This window comes from Centroberyx gerrardi, chromosome 13 (assembly GCF_048128805.1).
Source record: "Centroberyx gerrardi isolate f3 chromosome 13, fCenGer3.hap1.cur.20231027, whole genome shotgun sequence".
In the NCBI taxonomy this organism is placed as follows: Eukaryota; Metazoa; Chordata; class Actinopteri; order Beryciformes; family Berycidae; genus Centroberyx; species Centroberyx gerrardi.
This window is the reverse complement of record NC_136009.1, coordinates 23,228,514-23,249,632: the sequence shown is the minus strand read 5'-3', so window position 1 is coordinate 23,249,632 and position 21,119 is coordinate 23,228,514. Positions and strand designations below refer to the sequence as shown.

Below are 21,119 nucleotides of genomic sequence, written 5' to 3'. Positions count from 1 at the left end.
TGTTTTGAATTTCACAGCTTTAAACAAACATTGGAAATCCATTGAAAGTGTCCAAATTGCAACCTGGTGTTGTTTTAATAGGAACCAACGTTTTTTCGATATGAAGTATGTCTGAGATCTGTACTGATGTGTGTGCCTGTGCGCATGTGTACATAAAACAAACATAGACTCACAGACGCATTGTGTGTGTGTGTGTGTGTGTGTGTGTGTATGCGAGCGAGTGTACGTTGTGTGTAATCTTTTATAAATGTATGTACATGTAAATTTATAGGTCTATATAAATATATATGTACAATTATACATGTTTAATTATGTGTGTGCCTAGGTGTACATACCTATGTATGTATACGGTAAATATGTATACATACACACATAGGAAAGCATGTTTAGAATGGAGATGAATAAATGAGAGCGTGCAATATTAGTAATTCTTTGGTCCTTTGGAGCCATACCCAATGGCACAGGCACTATGAATGTGTGAGCAGCACCCAACAAGACAAGCTCTTCTCCTTGTACAAACAGCATCAGCCTTTTCTTCTGCTACAGTACACGTCTATCCCCAAAAGAGAGTGAACTGACTGGAGGTGCGAAACCTTGTTTGGCCTGGGAGGATGATTAAATGACATTTTTATTTTCTTTAAATAAAGAGGCACATTAGAGGACTTTGCTTTATTTCCATCTTGGTGTCCAGTTGTGTGCAAATTTGTTATCGCTGAGATGTTTTTTTTCACGGATGCCACTTCAGTTTTATTGCGAGGGTTCGTACACAGGTCTCAAAGTGTGGGAAATATATTGTTTATCGTCTTTCAGTACAATCATGATGAAATGATATCAAGTTATCGTGATACACAATTCTGTCATAAATATATGTTGTATATTCTGTAATGATAAAAAGTAAATACTAATTGAAATCTCACAAAAAGGAGATCTGAAACAAATTAGGGAATATTATTTAAAAATTACAGTTTGATCGTATGTTATATTACTGTACAGTTCAATGCAATGAACATCAATTTGATGACACTGAATGTACAAAATATTAAGGACACTTTACTCTTTTAATGAAGTGTGCTGATGAGGTGAATCCAGGTAAAAGCCATTATCCCTTATTGATTTCCCATATTAAATCTACAGCAATCAAAGGAGGAGTTATAGATGAAGAGAAGCAGATGAGTTAGAGAAAGATTTTGAAGCTTTGAGACAACTGAGATGTGGATTGAATGTGGATTATGCAAAAAGGGGCTGCAAGTCAAATCAGGAAGAGGTGTATTGTGTACATTCAGTGTATTTTGCGTGATTTTGCATGTTAGCAGATATTGGTATATACTGATATTGAAATGAGTTATTTATCATGATGCTAATTTTGTCCATATCATCCAGCCCTCATTTCCAGAGAAGTCAGGTGCGCAGAAAGGTCTGGAATAGTATTGGAAAACACAGTTGTGGACCCACTGTCAACATATTGTGATATTTTCCAGTATGAGGAATAATCTTCATCCATTTAGAGTGCTATGGTCATTTTACTGAGTCATGTTACACAGCCACTACCTGTATACATCCTGCTGGACACTGACCAAAAACTTGGAGTTCACAAATGAACGTCTCGGTTCCTTATGATTCGTTCTTGACACTTTGTGCTTTATTATATACAGTTCTTCATAAACTTTTTGGCAATTCAGAAACAATTTGGCAAAAACCCTCACAAACATTTGGCACAAAAAGTCAGCAATAAATATATTAAGATATGCATCATAAAAACGATGAGAAACCAGTGTCGATCTGGGTGCAATTTCATACATCAATTCAAAAACAGAAACAACTGTTCGGAATGTAAAACTATCAATGTGCTTACTTCAGTTCACAGATAATATCAGAGTGAAGAGACATAAACCACCAACACATCTGACCAGCTAGAACCCTGATACCAGACCTGGGACAAGTGCTATTTAAACATATATTTCTTTGTTTTTTCATGTATAAATGCCAGATGTGTGAAGTTTCCCCACACAGTCAAAGTGAAGTTTTCACATTTCACTTTTTTTTTTTTTTTTTTTCACATTTGAAGTCAGTGATTGTCAGTTAGTGATTGACAACTCACCTGACACTTAATTTTCCTGCTGTGGTAAACTCCACCCATCTGGTACGCCCAGGGATACGGAAGAGGATTACGGCCACATGTGAAAAGTTTATTTGATTTCTGACAAACCAGCGGACAAACCAAACAATTTAAATACATTTTTCAGTCAGAATTCAAAGATTCTGAGAATAAAGTCAAAATTCTGAGTTTAAAGTCAGAATTCTGAGTTCTGACTTTAATCCAGTGGTGGGAAAAAGTACTCAAATCCTTCACTTGAGTAAAAGTAGCAATATCATAATAGAAAATTACTCCATTAAAAGTAAAAGTCCTGCATTCATAATTGTGCTTAAGTATTAGCAGTAAAATGTACTGAAGTATCAAAAGTAAAAGTACTCATTCTGAAGAACAGAATGTTAAATTATTGATGCGTTAACCTATAAAAAGTATTTTAATGTTGTAGGTCTAACTGCTCCATATACTGTTGGGGAGTTTAAGCTCTAACAATGCATCATATTTTATGAGCTTATTGTATGTTTTGCATGTAAAACCTTATTCTGCAAAGTAACTAGTAACTCCAGCCGTCAGATGAGTAAAAAGTACAATATTTCCCTCTGAAATGTAATGGAGTAAAAGTATAAAGTCTCACAAAATGGAAATATTCAAGAAAAGTGGCAGAACCCCAAAATTGTGCTTAAGTACAGTACTTGAGTAAATGTCCTTAGTTACTTCCCCCCTCTGCTATAATCTCAAGATTCTGACTTTATTCTCAGAAGTCAAATACATTTTTCCCATGTGGCCCTGATCCTCTTCTGTACAAGGAAGTTAAAAGGAATGCCAGTAATTATGTGCAACAACTATTTGGCCCACGTGTGCTTTGTCATCTGAGTCTATAACATCATCATCATCATCATCAATATCACAAGTAATCAACTTTTAGTCCTTTAAGACAATTAAAATATATATATTCACATGTTGGATGTCCTTCACAGTGCCGCGAAAAACATTTTGACAACCAAATCAAGGTAGTATGAACATTTGTTTGGCCCATTCGGTAGAGGAACGTCACATTTGTAAAATCCTCAAATCAAGTATTCATTTTACCATCTCCGGTGGCTCGCCCCGCCGCTCGGTGAGCTGGGTAACGTAGTTCACAGAGACTTGTGCTTCCCCAGCAGGCAGAGGCTGAAGCACTGCAGCAGGCCCTTCAGCCACAGACAGTGGGCCAGGAACAGGAAGAGCAGGCAGGCCCCGGCCGAGCAGTAGACGGCGATCACCGTGCTTTCCTCCGGCAGGAAACACTTGGACAGAGCGTAGCTGCCGGCCGAGACAGACGCCTGGGAGGGAGGGAGGGAGGAGGGAGGGAGAGGGGGAGGGAGAGAGAGAGAGAGAGAGGGAGGGATTATGGGTTAGAGGTGAGAGGTTCAGCTCTGTTAGGACGAACACACATATCTGGCTCTGTTCACTTTGTATTAGGGTCTTTGGCTTTAGCTGGATAGTCCCAGTGTTGATACTCAACTATCAGGTGGCAGAAAGTAGTTAGTAGATAGAAAATAGTAGATGTTCGACAAAGTGTCTCTTGCCTATTTGCTGAATCTCTACAGACTATGTAACACTAACCCTGACCTTATTTTTACTCCTAATCCCAACCCTAAGATTAACCCTAACCCAGACGCTGAATATCTATAGACTGCTTTTCAGTATCACCTGAAACTCAGTACTTTTTAGTGACACATCACAGTCACTTGATAGTAAGTTGAGCATCAGCATAGGCTATCCAAATAAAGTGTGTCAAGTGTGACCTTTGTTTTTTTTTGGATTAAGGTGTTTCCATTTGCTTGTCAAATGCTACTCAAAAGATTTACATATTTTCTTCGTATGTTTTCACATTTCCCACCTCTCCCTCAACCTTCCCATCACCCCACTCCAACTTTACGCACCATTATAATGTTATAATGAATAGATTATGGGAAAGTTCACATACAGACAAGATCAAATGAGACTTAAAAAACGGAAGGGAGGGGGGGGGGGTTACAACAAAACAAACAGTAAACAGGAAAAGAAAAACAAATCTCAAATTAATCTCAAAAAATGAAGAGTTTTATTCTATTCTGAAAGTCTAAGTGCGGAAAAAATAACAAATCACTACCTTTAGGTCGTCATGTACCATCTCTAATAGACGATCCAGTCTGTGAAAGTTTTATCATTTTGTCACCCAAGGAATTAGGTCACCCACAATTTTGCTGTATTTTTGTACTAACATCATTTTGTAATAGCATCTGCCATGTTTTTCCCCCAAATGGAGGAGATCTCATGTTGGAACAAAACTCTTCAGATCTTGCCCAGCGGTCTTAGTTACCAGGATGAAGCTGGGGTTGTTGCGGTTCCTCCAGTTGAAGGACGGCACGCTGATTTCTGGGTACTTGTTGTCATGGAGAACCTCGCATCCGCTGTGGGTGTGGCCACTCAGAATGAGGCGGGGCTTAAACCACTGCAGCAGCTGAACGAGAAGAGACAGCGGACAAACCCTTGCCGTTCAGATCTACCGAGGGAGCCGGTTGCTGCTCGCTTACATCATCACTTTCATCATCATCATCATCATCATCATCTGCTGTGTTTTTTTTTTTTTTTTGCATGGGACTAATTGTGACAGCAGCCGGCAGTACTGTATTTTAATTGGATAAAGCAGCTTCAGAAGAAAGAGACAGACAGAAAACACACACACACAGCAGATGCGGTGTGATGTGCTTTGCGGGGAGGCTCACCCTCTGGGAGGCTTCTTTCGACAACACGTCATACTTCTCTCTGAACAGCAGATGTCGCTCTTCAGGCGGCGCGGCGTCTTGCCCTGTGCAGCCGGCGTCGCTCACCCTGTACAGAGGATAGTGCTGGGGAACAGAGCAGCCAGTCAGGGGGACGCTCCCAACTGTGTTCGGGTTAGTAAAGGGAATTTATATCGTGCAGCCGTAAAAAACTGTTAAAAAAAATGTCAAAATGGGTAAGCACCAGACTCTTTTACCATTTAAATAGAGGGTTTGTTAGGTATTAAACTTAAAAAAAAAAAAGAATAGAAGAAGAAAGAATTCAGCCATTGGGGTCTGCATCAGCCCAAGTCAATTCAAGTTAATTTATGCAGCGCTCCATCACAAAGCAAGTCTGAAAGGAGAACAGAGAACAAACCTACCTGGGTCTAACTAAATCCACAATCCATCACAAAATAAAATGATGCAATACAGAATAAATAAGTGGAATAACAGACAAGGGGACAAATGAGAAAAAGACACGAGGGAGGGATTAAAAGATATCACAAGACACATAACAGCATGTTAGAAAGACATGACAGGCCTACCTAACCTACCGAGCCGAGTCTAACTGGCACCACCAACCTGAGACACTCAGTGAAGACGAGGAAAAACTCCCAAGAAAAACCTTTTTAGGGGAAAGAAACGGAAGAAACCTTGGCCAAGTTCTCACAGGCCGAAACATCATTCTTTTGACTTTTGTGACACCTAAACATTTTGACGAACAGTTATAAATGAAGGAAGAGAGAGCGGAGCCTCTCTTCCACACTTCCACAATACAACAGAGACAGTGAAATGTGAAGGTGAGCAAATGTAAACCGCCTACCTGCAGCATGATGGGCGGAGTGGCAGGATAGACCTGCGAGCCGTCACAGCTGTCCTTCACACCGCTGCTGGACTGCATGTTCTGCAGGAGCACAGCATAAAGTATTCATCAGCTATCTTGTCTACAACCGCACGCTGCGTCCAAAACATCAGTCAACATTTTTATTTCATGTCCCTCTCCTCCCCTCGCTCTGCTTTGGGAGCCTGGCGACTGTTTACAGGCGAACTGCCACTTCTAACATGCTGCTAAAAGATCCATAGAGGAAGATAAAAATACTTCTGATGTGCAAACCAACAAAACTGGGTTGTAGATATAAAATAACCTTTTTTTTTTTTTTTATAATTTGAGGCAGAGGTGTGACCAAGTCAACTTTGCTCGAGGCCCGAGTCAGTCTCAAGTCTTGAGGCATGAGTCTCCAAGTCAAGTCTCAAGTCTAACTGTAGAACATCAAGTCAAGTCCAGGTCAAGTCCATGTCATTAATGTCAAGTCTCAAGTCAAGTCAGAACAAATGAAGAGTCCAGTATGAATTTAATATCTTAAAGAAACTAAATATCTAGGACTTTTTAATGCAATATGGTTTTAACAGGATAAAAACTTGGTAAGAGCATCATGAGTTTGATTTCTATAATCAGTTTCAACTTCAATAAATTCAATCATTCCATACAAATTCAGAAAACAGAATTTAAATTCAGTCGTCTGGTGGAACAAATCTCATCACTTTCAATCTCAGTCATTTACACAAACACAAGATCTCAAGTCAAGACTTTAGAAACCTTTTCAAGTCATCAAAGTACAAGTCAAAGTCGAGTCCCAAGTCACTAGAACCCAAGTCAAGTCTCAAGTCTTCTCTTCATGCATCAAGTCAAGTCTCAAGCGATTAAAACTGTGACTTGAGTCTGAGTCAAGTCCAAGTCAGTTGACTCCGGTCCCCACCTCTGATTCAAGCTATTTTTTCCCCAATCTTTTCTTCACTTGACTTGAAGCCTTTCACACCTCTTGAGTGTTAGTGGAGTCTGTTTGAGGTCCTGACAGGTGTGACCGTGTGAAACTGACTTGCAGAAACGACTCTCACCTGAAGAGAACAGTTGAGCTCTCTGGAGAGTTTGATCAGCTCCTTCTCCACCGACTGGCAGATCGGACATCCGTCACCATGAAGAGCCACGCTGTTCACCAGCAGGAAGCTGAGGAGAGAGCGGCTCAGTGACTCCACCATCACACACACAGTACGGCCCAAAATATCACACCATGATGCTTTTCTCATTTTTGGTGGTGAAACGAAATTTGGTGGTTTGGTTTGGTGGCATTTTTCCCAACAAAATTGTCATTGTGCAGCTTTCACTCAAAATGGTTTATCCTCTTCCAGATTTTTGCACAAATTTGTTATAATACTAATTGTTGTATTTATTGGATTTAAAAAAAAAAGGCATCAACATGTTGACAGAGACAATACTGTTAAAATGCATGGATTTATATCAGGGTTATTTTTATATAGTTTTCCAGTTTAATTTCAATTTCAGTTTAGTTTCAGTTTTCTAACCTTTCAAATAAGATTAAGATTAAGATTGCACTTTACAACAAAGTACAGGAAAGGTAATAAGATAATAAAAATAGTGCAGGAAAGATATAAGGCAATATAAATAAATATAAAACTATGAAACTATGATGATAAAAGTAGAAAACTGTCTAAAGTGTCAAAAGTGGTGTTGAGCATTAGGTCCTGTGTAATAAAAACTCCTGTGTAAATTTGAGTCTAAAATATCCCTTAAGCCAAAAAAACTTGTGCTCATCAACATATTTCAAAGCACAGGATCCCTGCAACAGTTTGGTGTGTGTGTGTGTCTTGCTCAGAGGCACTGTGGCACAGACACACACACACACACACTGAGGGGATTAAACCTGTGACCTTTCAGTAACAGTTCAGCCTGTTGAGTCACAGGGCCGTTCTGCAGCCGCGTGCCAAACAACCGGTTACCTTCATCAGGTTTGTCTAAAAGTCCCGGGACTCACTTGACTCCCTTTTTGGTGACGATCCTGGTGGAAGTGGCGTTGAAGACTTTCTCAAAGCGCTGCAGCTTGAACCAGTCCATCCTGCAGAGAGAGAGAGAGAGAGAGAGAGAGAGAGAGAGAGAGAGAGAGAGAGAGAGAGAGAGGCCATTCATCACTCAGCCCGTTCTGTTAAAAACCTGCTGCGCTGTCTGTTCCTGAGCGCTCCAGCCATATATCATTGCACTATTACATAAGTTAAGTGTTGTATCAAAGCACATGAAAGCCACCGCATGTCTCCATAATCCTAAATATCCTCTCCATTAAATCACAGGCAAGAAAACTATAATATAGAATAGATTAGTGCGTCTCAGTGTAATGAGGCCCACTGCTGTGGAGCGGGCTGCTTTTTCCCCCTGAGATGTCACATGTATCTCACTGAAATTCACTATAATTGCCTCATAATCAAATATTTTCTTCAAACGTAATGCGATGCAGAGAAATCAAATCTGCTCTTTTCGTACAAAGTGTTTTGTGACATTTTTCAAGCAACCGATAACTTGCTTGCCCCCTTGGTACCAAACTTTTTCAAGTCAAAGCCCCCCAGAGACACAAATTATAAGGTTTTGTCCCTTTTTTTTTTACTCTAATTCTGTTCTCTGTATTACTGTTTTATTATTGTACTACACCTTGTAACATTTGTTTTGAGAGGCGCATAATGAATAAAGTTTACTTACTTACTTACTGTATATCTGAGAAGGTTTTTGTGGTCAGATATGACTTTATACATAATTCTGTAACTGGGAGAGTGAAACCAGTAATCAAAGCCACTCATTCTGTCATTGTACTAATGTCTAGAGAGTGAAAAAATAATTAAATTAAAAAATGTTCTGCTGACCCTCTGGAAACACCTCAGGGACCCTCTGTGCTCCCCGGACCACAGTTTGGGAACCGCGCCCCTACACAGCTTTATCATAAAGAAGCTGATGGTGATCTACCACAGTGGTTCTCAACGTGCGGTCCGGGGACCACCAGGAGGGTTCCAGGGGGTCCCCAGCAAATCGCTGAATTGTTAAACTTCACCATTATTTCATTTACAAGAAGCTAACACAATTACACAATGTAGAAGAATGGCTATTTTGATCATAGTTTCACTGTTATCTCTCTACCTACAATACACATAGTCATGGAATTCTGGACAAAATCATATCGAGCAATAAAAATATTCTCAGATTTGGGTCTGAGAGACAAAATCTCATCAAATGGGGGTCTGTGGCCCTAATGTGGACTAAATTAGGGGTCCTATATGAAAAAGGTTTAGAATCACTGATCTACCAGACAGTATCAAAGTTCAAAAGGTGGCAGCTTATATGCAAACAGGGTCTGTAAAGCGTAACCTTACTCGTAATGGAAACCGATGTCATGGTTCCCAACCAGCACAACCAGTTCTGTGTCGGTGGAATGCCTGAACATCCTGTGGAAGCGGCGCACGTCGTCCTCCCAGTCCTGCAGGAGGAACAACACAGGCAGCGCTGTAACCTATGTCTTTAGTTCTCAATCATGTCTTGTGGAAAACTCCCCTGGGAGCCCCATTAGAGTTAATGGGGTCCCTATGGGTCACCAAGTGGCTCCCAGGGGTGTCTGTCTTTGTTTTGATTTACATTCCTTATTCCTCTTTGCACCTGCAGGGGACCAAACTCACATAGGAGACCTTTAATTACATCTTGACATCCACCTCTAACAGATTTACCTAATGTTTTTCATAGTGATCTGTACCTAAATGAAGACAAAATGCTGCCATTTTTTTTTTTATATTTCTCTCTCAGCATATGTCAAGGACAAATTCAAGGGTTTGGATTCTTCCTCGAGCAGAACAGCCATGGCATACAAATCATAAAAGATGATGCCACCCGGTGCAGAAAACGAATGGAGGAAGACAGTGTGAACCCGATGGAGAACCTGTAGTGGATCCCCATTACAATCCCTTGTTTCATGTGTGGGAATCCCCATGGGAAATTTACAAAACAAAAGATGATGTACCACGGAGGGCCAGGAGGACGAGTTCGGTTGAAACCTGCATCCTCTGGGGCCTGGACGGCACATGATATGACTGTGTATGCACGGATTTCATAAACATCACCAGTGTGGATGTGTGTGTGTGTGTGTGTGTGTGTGTGTGTAAGAGAGAGCGAGAGAGACAAAGCGGGGTGAAGGAGCTCTGCATACCTTCTGCGAGCTCCACTTGCCTTCGTCGAAGATGTCCCCGAGAATAAACACGATTTCGGGCCTGAGCAGCCACAGCGCGGTCTGGAAAGCCCTCTCCATCTGCCATTCCCTGTGCGTTTGGACACATGTCGGTCACCGGTGTTATTGTTGTTTACCGATCACTTCTGCAGAGCTGGGGTGACCACATGCATGGGGGATGGGGGGTGGTGGAGGGAGGGAGGTGGGGATGGAGGGATTTCATCGAGACAGAAATGAATGAGAGCTGGAAATACCTTCTCAGCTTGTCAAACCAGTGTCCCCCGACGGCTCCGAGGAGGTGAGTGTCCGACAGCACCATTGCGCGGAGAGTTGAGTCCATCGGCCGGCCGTCGATGCCCTCTCCCCCCCGCACATGACTGATCTTCGGCCAAGCACACTTCAGGATGGTCGGGAAATAGATGAGGTACTCGCAGAAGAAGAAAACGCCGCCGACCACGAAAATCAGCACGACCACGGCCATCCATCTGGCGCTAAACCTCGGCATTTCTTTATTATTCGGCGTTCGGGATGCCCTGAACTGGCGCACTGGTGATGGAGCGGTCCATGAGGCATCTTCCCCTCTTCCAAACCTCAGTGTTTAGGTTTCCAGCCTGATGCTCATGGCAAGTTGCTCAGCAGTTGCACCTGATAACAGTCCCGTCTGGTCTGGATGATGGAAAAAAAAATGTCCCCCCTGCCTCTCTTCTGCCTGTGGTCAGAGAGCCTGAGCCGCCAGCCACAAAATCGCAATCAGAGCGCCTCTCAGCTCTCACCACTGTCAAGCCAGACAGAATGAAATAGACACTTCTGGTCCCAGCTTTCAAAATAAAACCCTCATTGATTGATCTTTTTATAGATCTTTTAGACTCAGAATCAGAATTATTGGTCAAGTAAGCAAAGTTTGCACATACAAGCAGAGATGGGCAAAGATACATCAAAATGTATCTTGTTACTAAATACAAAATATCCCTCAAATAAATGTATCAAAATAAAATACAAAATACAGGAGCCAGAAAATGTATCAAGATAAAATACATGTATTTTGTATTTTCAAAATACAGGAAAATACATTTGTAACATTGGGCATTCAGAATTTGGATAAAATGGCAAAACATTCAGATTTTTAAATACTGCCCATCTCTGCATACAAGGAATTCAACTTGGTGGTTAGGTCACATTTAACATGAAAACATCACAAAATTATAGACAGAATTATAGTAGTAGGCCTATCTATTAATTTATTAATTACAGTAGAAATAAGGGGATGTAGCCTATCTCTTTTTGAGGCAGTATAGGCTATAAAAAAGTTATATATATAATAGTAGGCTACATAAAAATAAAAAAATAGAGATTTAAGAAATAAGTCTCTTATCCTATTTGCTATTGGAATCTGACTGAAATAATTTGACATGACACAATCCATTAATCTATCTATTTTACAGCTGCAGTTTCACGATAATCTAATAATTTCATTGAGTACTTTAATGTGATTTTACTGTTCTCTGTCCACCCCAGCACCTGATCATTCTTTTTTCAAAAGTGGCAAATTTCACACTTTTATTTTGAAGGAAAACTCGCATAGCATCCGATATTTTTCTCGCGGACTGCGGCTGGCTTGACGCAGTTTCTCTATTCGTTTAATTTGAGGCATTCCAGATTAGTGGTTTTAGCTTGTGTGTGTGTGTGTGTGTGTGTGTGTGAGGCGGGAGGTTGGGGGATGGGGGGGGGGACTCGAGGGATTGTCAGTACTTCAATAAAAAAGGCTGTTATCAATACGCCTGGTAAGAAATCTGTGGGTTGCCATGGAAATTTATTGAACTATTAATAAATGTCTCTTATGATCTGTCACAGAAACAGTGGCGTCTGTATGAGTATCTTACAATAACAGATTCCTCACAGTTTGAATGCACAATGTGAGAGCTGGAAAGGAGCCAGAAAACATGCGACAAATGAGTTTAGCTGATTAAGAGAAGAAATCTAATTACCAGACTGCTTGTGTTAACTGCGCTTGTTTGGAGTCAGAGTTTTGATTGAGAGGATCGGTGCCTCACACATTCTCAGAAACTCCTCCAACAACATTGTTCTAATTATGGATAACAATGAATGATGAGTAGAGTTACCTGCCGAGCCAGTTGGTTTGCAAAACCAATACCTCCGCAGTGAACACCCTCCTCCTGAATGAGGCTATTCATGCTGCTGCTGAACTTTGTTAAACTGTTTTTTTCCCCTTTGTTTATTCACATTTTTTTCCAATTTCAAATAATTACAAACAAACATACAGACCACCAAATAACACAAGAAACATAGATACTAAAATACACACCTAGGAGAGAGGAAAAAAGGGTGAAAAACACAATAAAATACGTACAATTTCATATAAAAACCATGCAGTTGATTCTAATATGAAAGGAAATGGCATCAAAAACAGTCCACAAATATACCAATGTCGACTATAGCAAGAACATCAGAAATCCTAATAAAGAAGGTACTCAATCATCTAAAATGAAGATTATCCAAAATATATAAATACACCTGCTATTGTAGGCCTACTATTGGTCCAAAATATATAAAAATACAGATACAAATAAAGGTGCTTGGAACCAACATAATTATTATTTATTTTTATGAACAATTTACTGTTAAAGGACCTATATGGGATTGATTGGCTAAAGAATTTCTCACTTGGTCCAATGATGACTATGATCAAGATCCCTTACAGTGGAAAAATACTCATTTAAAAGTAAAAGTCCTGCATTCAAAATTGTACTTAATATAGAAAGTATAGAAATAGCCTATTAGCAGTAAAATGTACTTAAGTATCAAAAGTAAAAGTACTCATTCTGAAGAATGTCCCTTTCAGATAAATTATTGATGCATTAACCTGTAAGTTTTTTAGTATTTTAATGTTGTATGTCTAATTACTCCATATAGTTTAAACTCTAACAATGCATCATATTTTATGATCTTATTGTATGTTTTGCATGTAAAACCTTATTCTGCAAAGTAACTAGTAACTACAGCTGTCAGATAAATGCAGTGGAGTAAAAAGTCTGAAATACAGAGTACAAAGTACAAAGTCTCATAAAATGGAAATACTCAAGTAAAGTTCCAGTACCTCAAAACTGTACAGTACTTGAGTAAATGTACTTAGTTACTTCCCACTTCTGATCCATTAACAGCCCGGCAGCTCTTTCCATGCAGAGCGAGTGTAAAAATTCATTCAAACAGTTTGATCTGTTGAGAAACATCTTTCTATTCAACAAAAATCACCCTCTTGGCAGCCAGAAAGTCTAGACCAACAATTTTCTGTAAACAAACAATAAGATTTACATTCAGTCTGCCTCAGAGTGCATCAATCACCTCTATACCCAGAAGGTCTTAACTAAAATAAACTTCTCCACAACCATGCCAGCATTGATCTGAGGAGTTTGGATCCATTCTTTCAACTCTTGAGTGAGTTATAGATGAATTTTAAATTGTAAAACTCTGAATTGAACTGAGTTAGATCTATTTTCTTTAGTTTTTTAATTCTTTATTTTATTTTGAATTTCAGTGACATAACATAAACACCTCAAAATAATACTAGACAACATAATGCAAGATGTCACAAGAAAAATACAAGAACAGGGAATAATATAAGAGTCAACACATAATAACTCAACAAGACAAATACAAAACATTACATCACCAGAACAGTACAAAGTCAAGGGTAAAATAGGAGTAAACAATTGTAACACTTTAGATTAGGGAACACATATTAACTATTAATAAGCTGCTTATTAACATGCATATTAGTAGTGTATTGGTTCATTATGAATCATTACAAACCACTTATTATAGCACCTTATTCTGCACTATTGTATTCTACAAGTATAGCCCATTAACCATGGCTTTTCCCTCAACAGCCTCCTAATTAAAACTTATAGCAGTCAGTAAGGAAGTTGTTGCACATGAATCAGGCTCTTAGTCTGCTTTGCTCAGTTTGGGGCTTATAGGCGCTAGTGTCACATATTATTGAGGGAAATTATTAAACTATTGAGGGAAAACCCATAGTTAATAGTTAATATGCGTTTCTTAATTGTATACAAGTAATATATACGGCATTGCACACTGTGTAATATAAAGTCTTGTACATTAGAGTATATTGTTGGCCTATATGGTATTTGTGATATTTTAGGTATAGGATATTTAGATATAGTTATTGAATCTCTCCATATTTTGTCCCATTCTGCAGGGCTTAGTGACACACCACAGGTTTTGAGTCATTGCATTGAAATGAGTGTGAGTGGATCAGCTGAAATCCCCTATCACAAGCAAGCATCCTCAGTTTTGTGTGTAAGGCAGAGAAATTATACAGCAGAGAAATTCATTTGTGTATTTGGAAAAAAAATGGATTTCAACTGAGCATACTGCAAAACTGCATTATATTTTAGGCTGTATTTCTCTCTGCACAAGCTATGATTTCCCCATTCTTCTACCTGTGATGTTGTGACGCTGCCACACCAAATTAGCCCCAGGGTTTCCTCCTTCCTTGTTCCATATCGGACATGATGTCAAAGCGGCACCTGTAGTACCAAGAAAAAAAAAAACCCCGTAGTTGAACTTGAACTTTGTTAAACTGTTGACTGCCCTTCATTTGGGCCAAACAGCAATGTGGCAAACGTTTGCCCCAGCAGCCTCTGCGCTGTCGTCTGCAGATGAAGCTTCGTTTGTCTCTTTCAGTTTGACAGCAGTATGAGGAAGATGCTGAAACACAAAAATGCAGCTCGGCAGCAATGGCAAAAAGGAAGCAGATGCAAAGTGATTAGAGGGGAAAGGCATCTCAGTTTCAGACTTCACATTTGTACTTGTTTGTGCATGAATGAGCATTTCTGTCTCTAGAAACCGAAGGGAGGAGAGTCCGGTCCCTGATTCAGGCTGAGGGAGACTGCACTGAAAAGTTCAATAATACCAACAAACATTACATTCAGCTTAATGCGGAATGAGGGTGTATTCCCTTTTGCAACAATAAAAACAATTCATGTTCTTCTACAATTCAAGCAGTGGAAAGAGTGGAAAGCTAAAACTAAAACATCCTACTCAAGTACAAGTGTTGTTACTTTCGTAGAAGTAAAAGAACTGGTGTAAAAATCTACTAAAGTAAAAGTAAAAAGTAGCTAATTTAAGATGTACCTAAAGTAAAAGTTTTGTAACTGATTTTTACAAAAGAGAACGTTGTTAGATGTGATCTTTTCCATACAATTCTAAAAGGACAAGAGGACAGAGTTCAAAAACAACAAAATAAAGTGCAGAAACAAAGTGAAGCCAGATTACTCTTCTCTTCTTTGCTGACTGATCATTGATGCTTATGGAGAGACACAAAATCTGTCCTCTGTAATAGATGGGATTTAAAATAGTAGTGAAGTACAATTCTTCAGTGAAAACGTACTTTTACTGACTCAAAAAAGTACACAAAAAAGCCGCTCAATTACAGTAACGTGAGTAAATGTAATTAGTTACTTCCACCCTTGAATACAAATCATTCATTCGTTTAGATGTGGTGGAAAATTTCCCCCACAATCAGAAATGTAATTGACCAAAACCAAATCTCGATAAAATCTACAGGAAACACTGACACAGATCATCATGAACACAAAGACAAAGACACTTTATTAACCGAACAAATGAAGGCAAAGGATTCATTTACTGTACCTGTGAACTGTTTTTTTGTATGGTATGATTTTACATCTTACTGTGGGTGACAGAGGGAAGCGGTCAGCTGGCTCTGTGGTTACCGTGGGAGACCAGGTTTCACTCCGTCGCCCCTGATGGACACGCTCTCACTCCAGATCCACATGAGGAGCAATTTGTTCAAATGTTATACAGGATGTCAGGGAAAAAGTAACACTCAGCTCCGCTTGCCTCAGAGTTCCCAACCCATTTAAATGTTAATAACTCATCCAGTTCGTTTCATAGAGTAAAACGCTGAATTAAAGTGTGTGATAATGGATCTGAAGTAAGAGGCGCCTACAATTTCCTGACTATACTTCTCTGAGAATATGTTAAGAGAATACAGCGTTTTTCTAGAAGTGGCTATGAGCATCACAAGCAGAATCAATTTGCAGGTTAAATTGAATGCAACCTCACAGATTCAGAAACGAGTAATTTGTCCAGGAGCGCTTTTGTTCAATGTGCTGTTTGGCGCTCGCAGATGATTTACTGATTTTGACAAGCCTGTTTTTCAGAATATTGATTTGCAATGTCTGGACTGGTGCAGCTTTTTAAAACTTGCCTAGAGAGTGTAACAGATATGGTCTCCCAGGGCTTCTGGATCTGGCAGTAACAAGTTTTTCTGTGTGTGTGTTCCCATAAATTAGGGGAAAATGAATGCGTTCATTACAGGTGAAAACAGTAGGCAGACATCAAAATGAAGCAGATCCCTAAGCCTTTAAGGCCAACTGATCAACTTTTGTTTCAATACACCCAGAAGTAACTAGATTCTTTCATTCAGTTTAATTACGTAATTACTTCTACGTTACAACAGGATCCCCATATGCACAGCTCTTCTCAATAGCCAGGTTGTACCAATTGCCTTTTCCTCCCTTATAGGCACTGGTGACTATTCTCGCCCATCCATGTTCTCCCTGCAAACAAAAAGAGACAATCGCTATTTATTATGCATACAAGAGAGGCAATGTCTGTCAAAAAAAATAAAATCATAAAAGCCATTGTCTGTTCTTTCCTGACAGAAAGAAACATTCTGTGTGAACAGGACCTGAACTAAATGGATGACAGACAGTGAATGCATGACTTAGAAAGCATACACATTTAAGCTACAAAGTGAGTTATGCCAGACTGAGGGCAGGAACTGCTGTCTGGGTGTGGTGCGAGGCCGCATTCAGAGACAGACACCAACCCAAAACTCTCCCCAGGAGTTCCTGACGATCCAGTACTCGGTCCCGTCCTCGGCCTCGCCCCAGCCGGCCACCGATATGATGTGATTCATCAAAGAGAGGGGGTGAAACTCTGCAAAGATCCCTCCAGAATACGCCTCCAGGCCGGCCGTGGCCATCACCCCGCAGCTGCAACAGAGAGCAGGACCTCTGAAGTCTTCTTACCGGACGTGTTTAACACATTACGAGCCGTGGTGTTTGACGTTTTCAAGGATCTTTGAAACGGCATTTAAAATGAACACTGATGAAATCAGCCTCAAGAATACGATACAGGGAATCTGCAGGTTTCAGTGAGCCAAATTTAAGACTTTTTTAATGCTACCTGGAATTTAATTTAAGACCAATTTAAAACCAAAATAAAGAAACAAAGCTGTCAAAACCAGCAGACTATTTCTGACTGAACATAGCTAATGAAAGTTCACAAGCTCTAAATGGGATGAATAAGAAAAGAACAGCGGGAAATTAACTGTTGAGGGACATGAAGTCCAAAGCAGACAGGATGAATATTGTACTACTAACCCTCTTCTGTATTAATCTAAGAGTGGAAATGCAGCACAAAGAAACCTGATACTACATGATGAAAAACATAAAACCTCTAATGACTTATTTAAGACATTTTAATACTTCCTACAGCCTTAAATTTTGATGATTTAGGACTTTATCAGGCTTTTTAAAGACCCGCAGAAGCGCTGAATGAAGTAAGATTACATTCAGTGCCGTAAAGTTTCCTCGGAGGTTTGGAAAAGGATTAAATATACATTACTAATAAAGGTTTCCCTGTGATGAAGACTTTACTTTCTTGCACTGAAATGTTCTGGCTTTAGAGAGTGTTTGGCCAAATCTGCTCTTCACACACAGAGGATCTGGGTGGATAGATAATTAAAAAATGACGCGAGAAAGATGACTTACACTACCTGATGGGCCCGTTGGTGTAAATCTCGGCTTTCATCTGGTCCCTCCCCGAAACTTCTCCATAGTCCCCCACTTTCCACAGCGTGTAGTTCTGCACAACAGCGCAGGAATCAAAGAAGGAGCAGGTGCCGCACCGGTTGAACAGCTCACACCCTGCAGACCGGTAAAGACACATAGATACGTTTTTTAAGGTTATTTTCAATACTTTACAGTGTTAATGAGCTTAAAGTCACCATGAAACAAGAAATGACTGTTTCACCTTGTTAGCCAATTCTCTACCTCATAACATACACCTGTTTATAATAAACACCTGCAAAAATGACACTTTTTGCATTTTCTTATATTTTTATATCACAACCCCATTGCTTTTACCTCCTGGAAAACTGTGTATTTGTGTATTTTTAGTGGTTATTTCATAGCATATCAGTAGATGTACATTAAAATTCCAACCAATTATACCATCACAGATTTTTTAACAATAATCTGCAACTTCAAAACTTTCAAAGTGACAGCTGAGCACTTTTTGGGCGTTCGTTCACCCCTGAAAACCCTGTTGCCTCCTCCTCCTCAGACTCCATGGTTGCGTCCCGGCGGCGGGGAACTTATAAAGCAGAAGAACCTGCTTTGAGGAGTCTGTGAAGTTCAGGATTATGCGCAAAGCATTTTTGAACTTTTTGAACAGTCCATCTCTGTCTGTTATGATCCGCCCCAACATCCCGTCTCAAAAGGAAATATGTCGAATCACATGAGCAAGTCACCATCGAAGTGACGTTTCCTCGAGGCTACGAGTGTGCATAAAGTTTTAGAATCAGAATCAAAACATTAAGTAAATCCCATCATGAAATCAGAATAGAGGAAGAGTTTTGTTGCATAAGGAAGGACGTACTATTGAAAAAAGACAAAGATTTAAAAGATTTTAGGTTACTCAAGTCTTTAGTTGACAAAATGACATTTCTGGAGACTTGATCCTCTACATTTCAGACTCGCTGAAAGACAAACTTCAGGTTATGATTCATCTGTCGCACTTTGGAATACAACTCTTCAACAGAGCAGAGGACATTGCGATCAGAATCAAAACACGATAAGAATCACATTAAATAACGAGGATGTAACTGGTTTACTTTGGTTTTTGGCCTGGTAGTTGTTGCAGGTCTCGTCAGGAATGCCTCTCTGGTGAGCGTAGGCGTAGACTCTCAGGTGATCTCCTCCGAAACAGGAGCCCGCCCCCCCGCAGTCGATGACGTTCTGGACCGACAGGTAGGCCGACGGCCACGCCCCGCCACGCTTAATGTTGATCCGGTCTTGGACAAAAACATCAGGTGACAATAATGTTATTATACTCGTATAGGCACAGACGGTCATTAATTGTTATGGGTCATAAAGTCTAGCTGTGTTTAGTAAAGCAGAGAGGAGGAACATTAATCCTGTTCTCTTAACGCTGTTGTTTATCAATCTAAGAGGAAATGCAGCACATGGTGAAAAACACAAGACCTCTAATGACTTATTTAAGACATTTTAATACTTTTTAAGGCCTTAAATTACTTTTTCAGACTAGATGGCACCAAGCCATTAAGGGGCATCCTAGCCAAATATGTGGGTCCCACAAATTTATGCTTATTTGTCGTTTTGCATTTATATACAGTGTATATACATATATTTGAAATTTTTAGCAATAATTATTTCATTAAAATTTCTCTTCCTTAGATTCCATCTTTGTTTTCTGTGCCGTTCAACTCACTTTAACAGCCTTGTTCTGGTAGCTTACACTGAGTTTTTGACAACCAGCATTCAGTCATGCAATCTATCTATCTATCTATCTATCTATCTATCAACTTGTCTATCTATCTATCTATCTATCTATCTATCTATCCATCTATCTATCTATCTATCTATCTATCTATCTAACTATCTATCTATCAACTTGTCTATCTATGTATCTATCCATCTATCTACTTATCTATATATCTATCTCTCTATCCCTCCCTCCCTCCCTCTCTCTCTCATCCCTCCATCCATCCCTCCCTCATCCCTCCGTCTCCATAGCAACCTGCCAGTGCGCTGGTGGCTCCCATGGCCCAGCAGGATCCACAGTACTGGGGGATGTGTTGGTTCCGTGTGACGCTCACATAGTTCTTCCCGTCGATGTTCCTCCAGTCCCAGGACAGAGGAAGGTCCGACACGTTCACATATTCATGAGGCCTGGGATACGTCCTTATAAGGATATAGAAGATAAAGATAAATCATTTTTAATATCTTGCTCTAATTATCAAACGGCTTGTTTGAGGTAAAGACATCAAATCATCCCTTAGGAGAAAGAACTATAGTAATCCTTTAATAAATATAGCAGCATACAAATATCACAGGAACATATTGAGTCTCCATAGGAATATTATAGGGATGCTATAATAATACCATATGAGATTACATTACATTACATCACATTAGAGTTATACATTACATGTATTACTGTATTATATTGTATTACTGTGTCACTTATCACATTACATTACATTAGATATAATATAGATATAGATAAAATAAGGTTACTATAACGTACAATAACCTGTCTATAGGAACATTACAATATTATATTATATTATATTATATTAAGATAAATTAAGAAATTAAGATTAAATTAAGATAAGGTTACCATTAACTCACTATTGAATAGGCTACCACAGTCCTCAATTAAGAGCCTATAATATTATAGGAATACTATAGCAATACTATACATGATAAAAAATACCTTTAAGTATGATAATAAGGTCACTGTAAACTAACTACTGAGTAGCCTACAACAAACACACTACGTGCCTACAGGGATATTATTTATTTATTATTTGTTATTTTTCGTTATGGTCTATCTGTTTATCTATCTATCTATCTATCTATCTATCTATCTATCTATCTATCTCTGCATTAAAAATAGCCTATATGCTGGATATAGTTGCGGATAAATGTTTTCAAAAACAGCGCACAGGAAGAAAATGTCTTTCCAGTGTCCAACATATATTTCAAATCACTGTCATCTTCATGTACTGATGCATTTTTGGGGGCAAGTTTGTGTATATTTGGAAACATATCTCTCTAAACTTATTCTGACGAACAGTAGTCTAGGCTGTATGTGAAACATTTCTTACGCAGTCGGTTATAACAAGTCAAACGAATGAACTGAATTGACGGTATAAATAGATTTCCTCTTAACTTACTTCACACTGTCCGGTCTGTTGTCTCGGATGGGTTTGTAGCACGGCCCGGACAGTCCGCTCGTGCCGCTGCTCTCCGTGATTTGCAATTGAAATGATGCATAAAATAACAACAGTGATCTAGTTACTAACGACGCCAT

General features: G+C 39.4%; 2 protein-coding genes across 2 annotated transcripts; both read right to left on the bottom strand.

Annotated features, from left to right (window-relative positions):
• Nucleotides 1–1,787: 1,787 nt before the first annotated feature.
• On the bottom strand, nt 1,788–10,677 carry LOC139930982 (metallophosphoesterase 1). Its single transcript, XM_071924338.2, has 9 exons — nt 10,184–10,677; nt 9,912–10,020; nt 9,088–9,191; nt 7,710–7,790; nt 6,775–6,883; nt 5,702–5,782; nt 4,840–4,962; nt 4,434–4,574; nt 1,788–3,411 (listed from the first exon to the last, which is right to left on the bottom strand). Exons 1-9 carry the CDS (start codon nt 10,432–10,434, stop codon nt 3,226–3,228), a joined length of 1,185 nt encoding a protein of 394 aa, XP_071780439.1. The 5' UTR covers nt 10,435–10,677; the 3' UTR covers nt 1,788–3,225.
• Nucleotides 10,678–15,552: 4,875 nt separating this feature from the next.
• On the bottom strand, nt 15,553–21,119 carry LOC139930983 (cathepsin Z). The gene is made up of 6 exons (XM_071924339.2): nt 20,983–21,119; nt 19,821–19,984; nt 18,895–19,074; nt 17,776–17,926; nt 16,825–16,990; nt 15,553–16,552 (listed from the first exon to the last, which is right to left on the bottom strand). The coding sequence occupies exons 1-6, from the start codon at nt 21,117–21,119 to the stop codon at nt 16,439–16,441; spliced, it is 912 nt and encodes a 303-aa protein (XP_071780440.2). The 3' UTR covers nt 15,553–16,438.

Excerpts from the sequence above, each read along its gene's own strand:
- LOC139930983 (XM_071924339.2), bottom strand. The coding sequence starts at position 21,119 with ATGGCGTCGTTAGTAACTAGATCACTGTTGTTATTTTATGCATCATTT. Across the intron at positions 19,075-19,820 it reads AGCCACCAGCGCACTGGCAG|ACCGGATCAACATTAAGCGT; the intron begins GTTGCTATGGAG and ends TTTTTGTCCAAG. Across the intron at positions 16,991-17,775 it reads TACACCAACGGGCCCATCAG|CTGCGGGGTGATGGCCACGG; the intron begins GTAGTGTAAGTC and ends TCTCTGTTGCAG.
- LOC139930982 (XM_071924338.2), bottom strand. The coding sequence starts at position 10,434 with ATGCCGAGGTTTAGCGCCAGATGGATGGCCGTGGTCGTGCTGATTTTC. Across the intron at positions 10,021-10,183 it reads TGGTTTGACAAGCTGAGAAG|GGAATGGCAGATGGAGAGGG; the intron begins GTATTTCCAGCT and ends CCAAACGCACAG. Across the intron at positions 4,963-5,701 it reads CTCCGCCCATCATGCTGCAG|CACTATCCTCTGTACAGGGT; the intron begins GTAGGCGGTTTA and ends TCTGTTCCCCAG.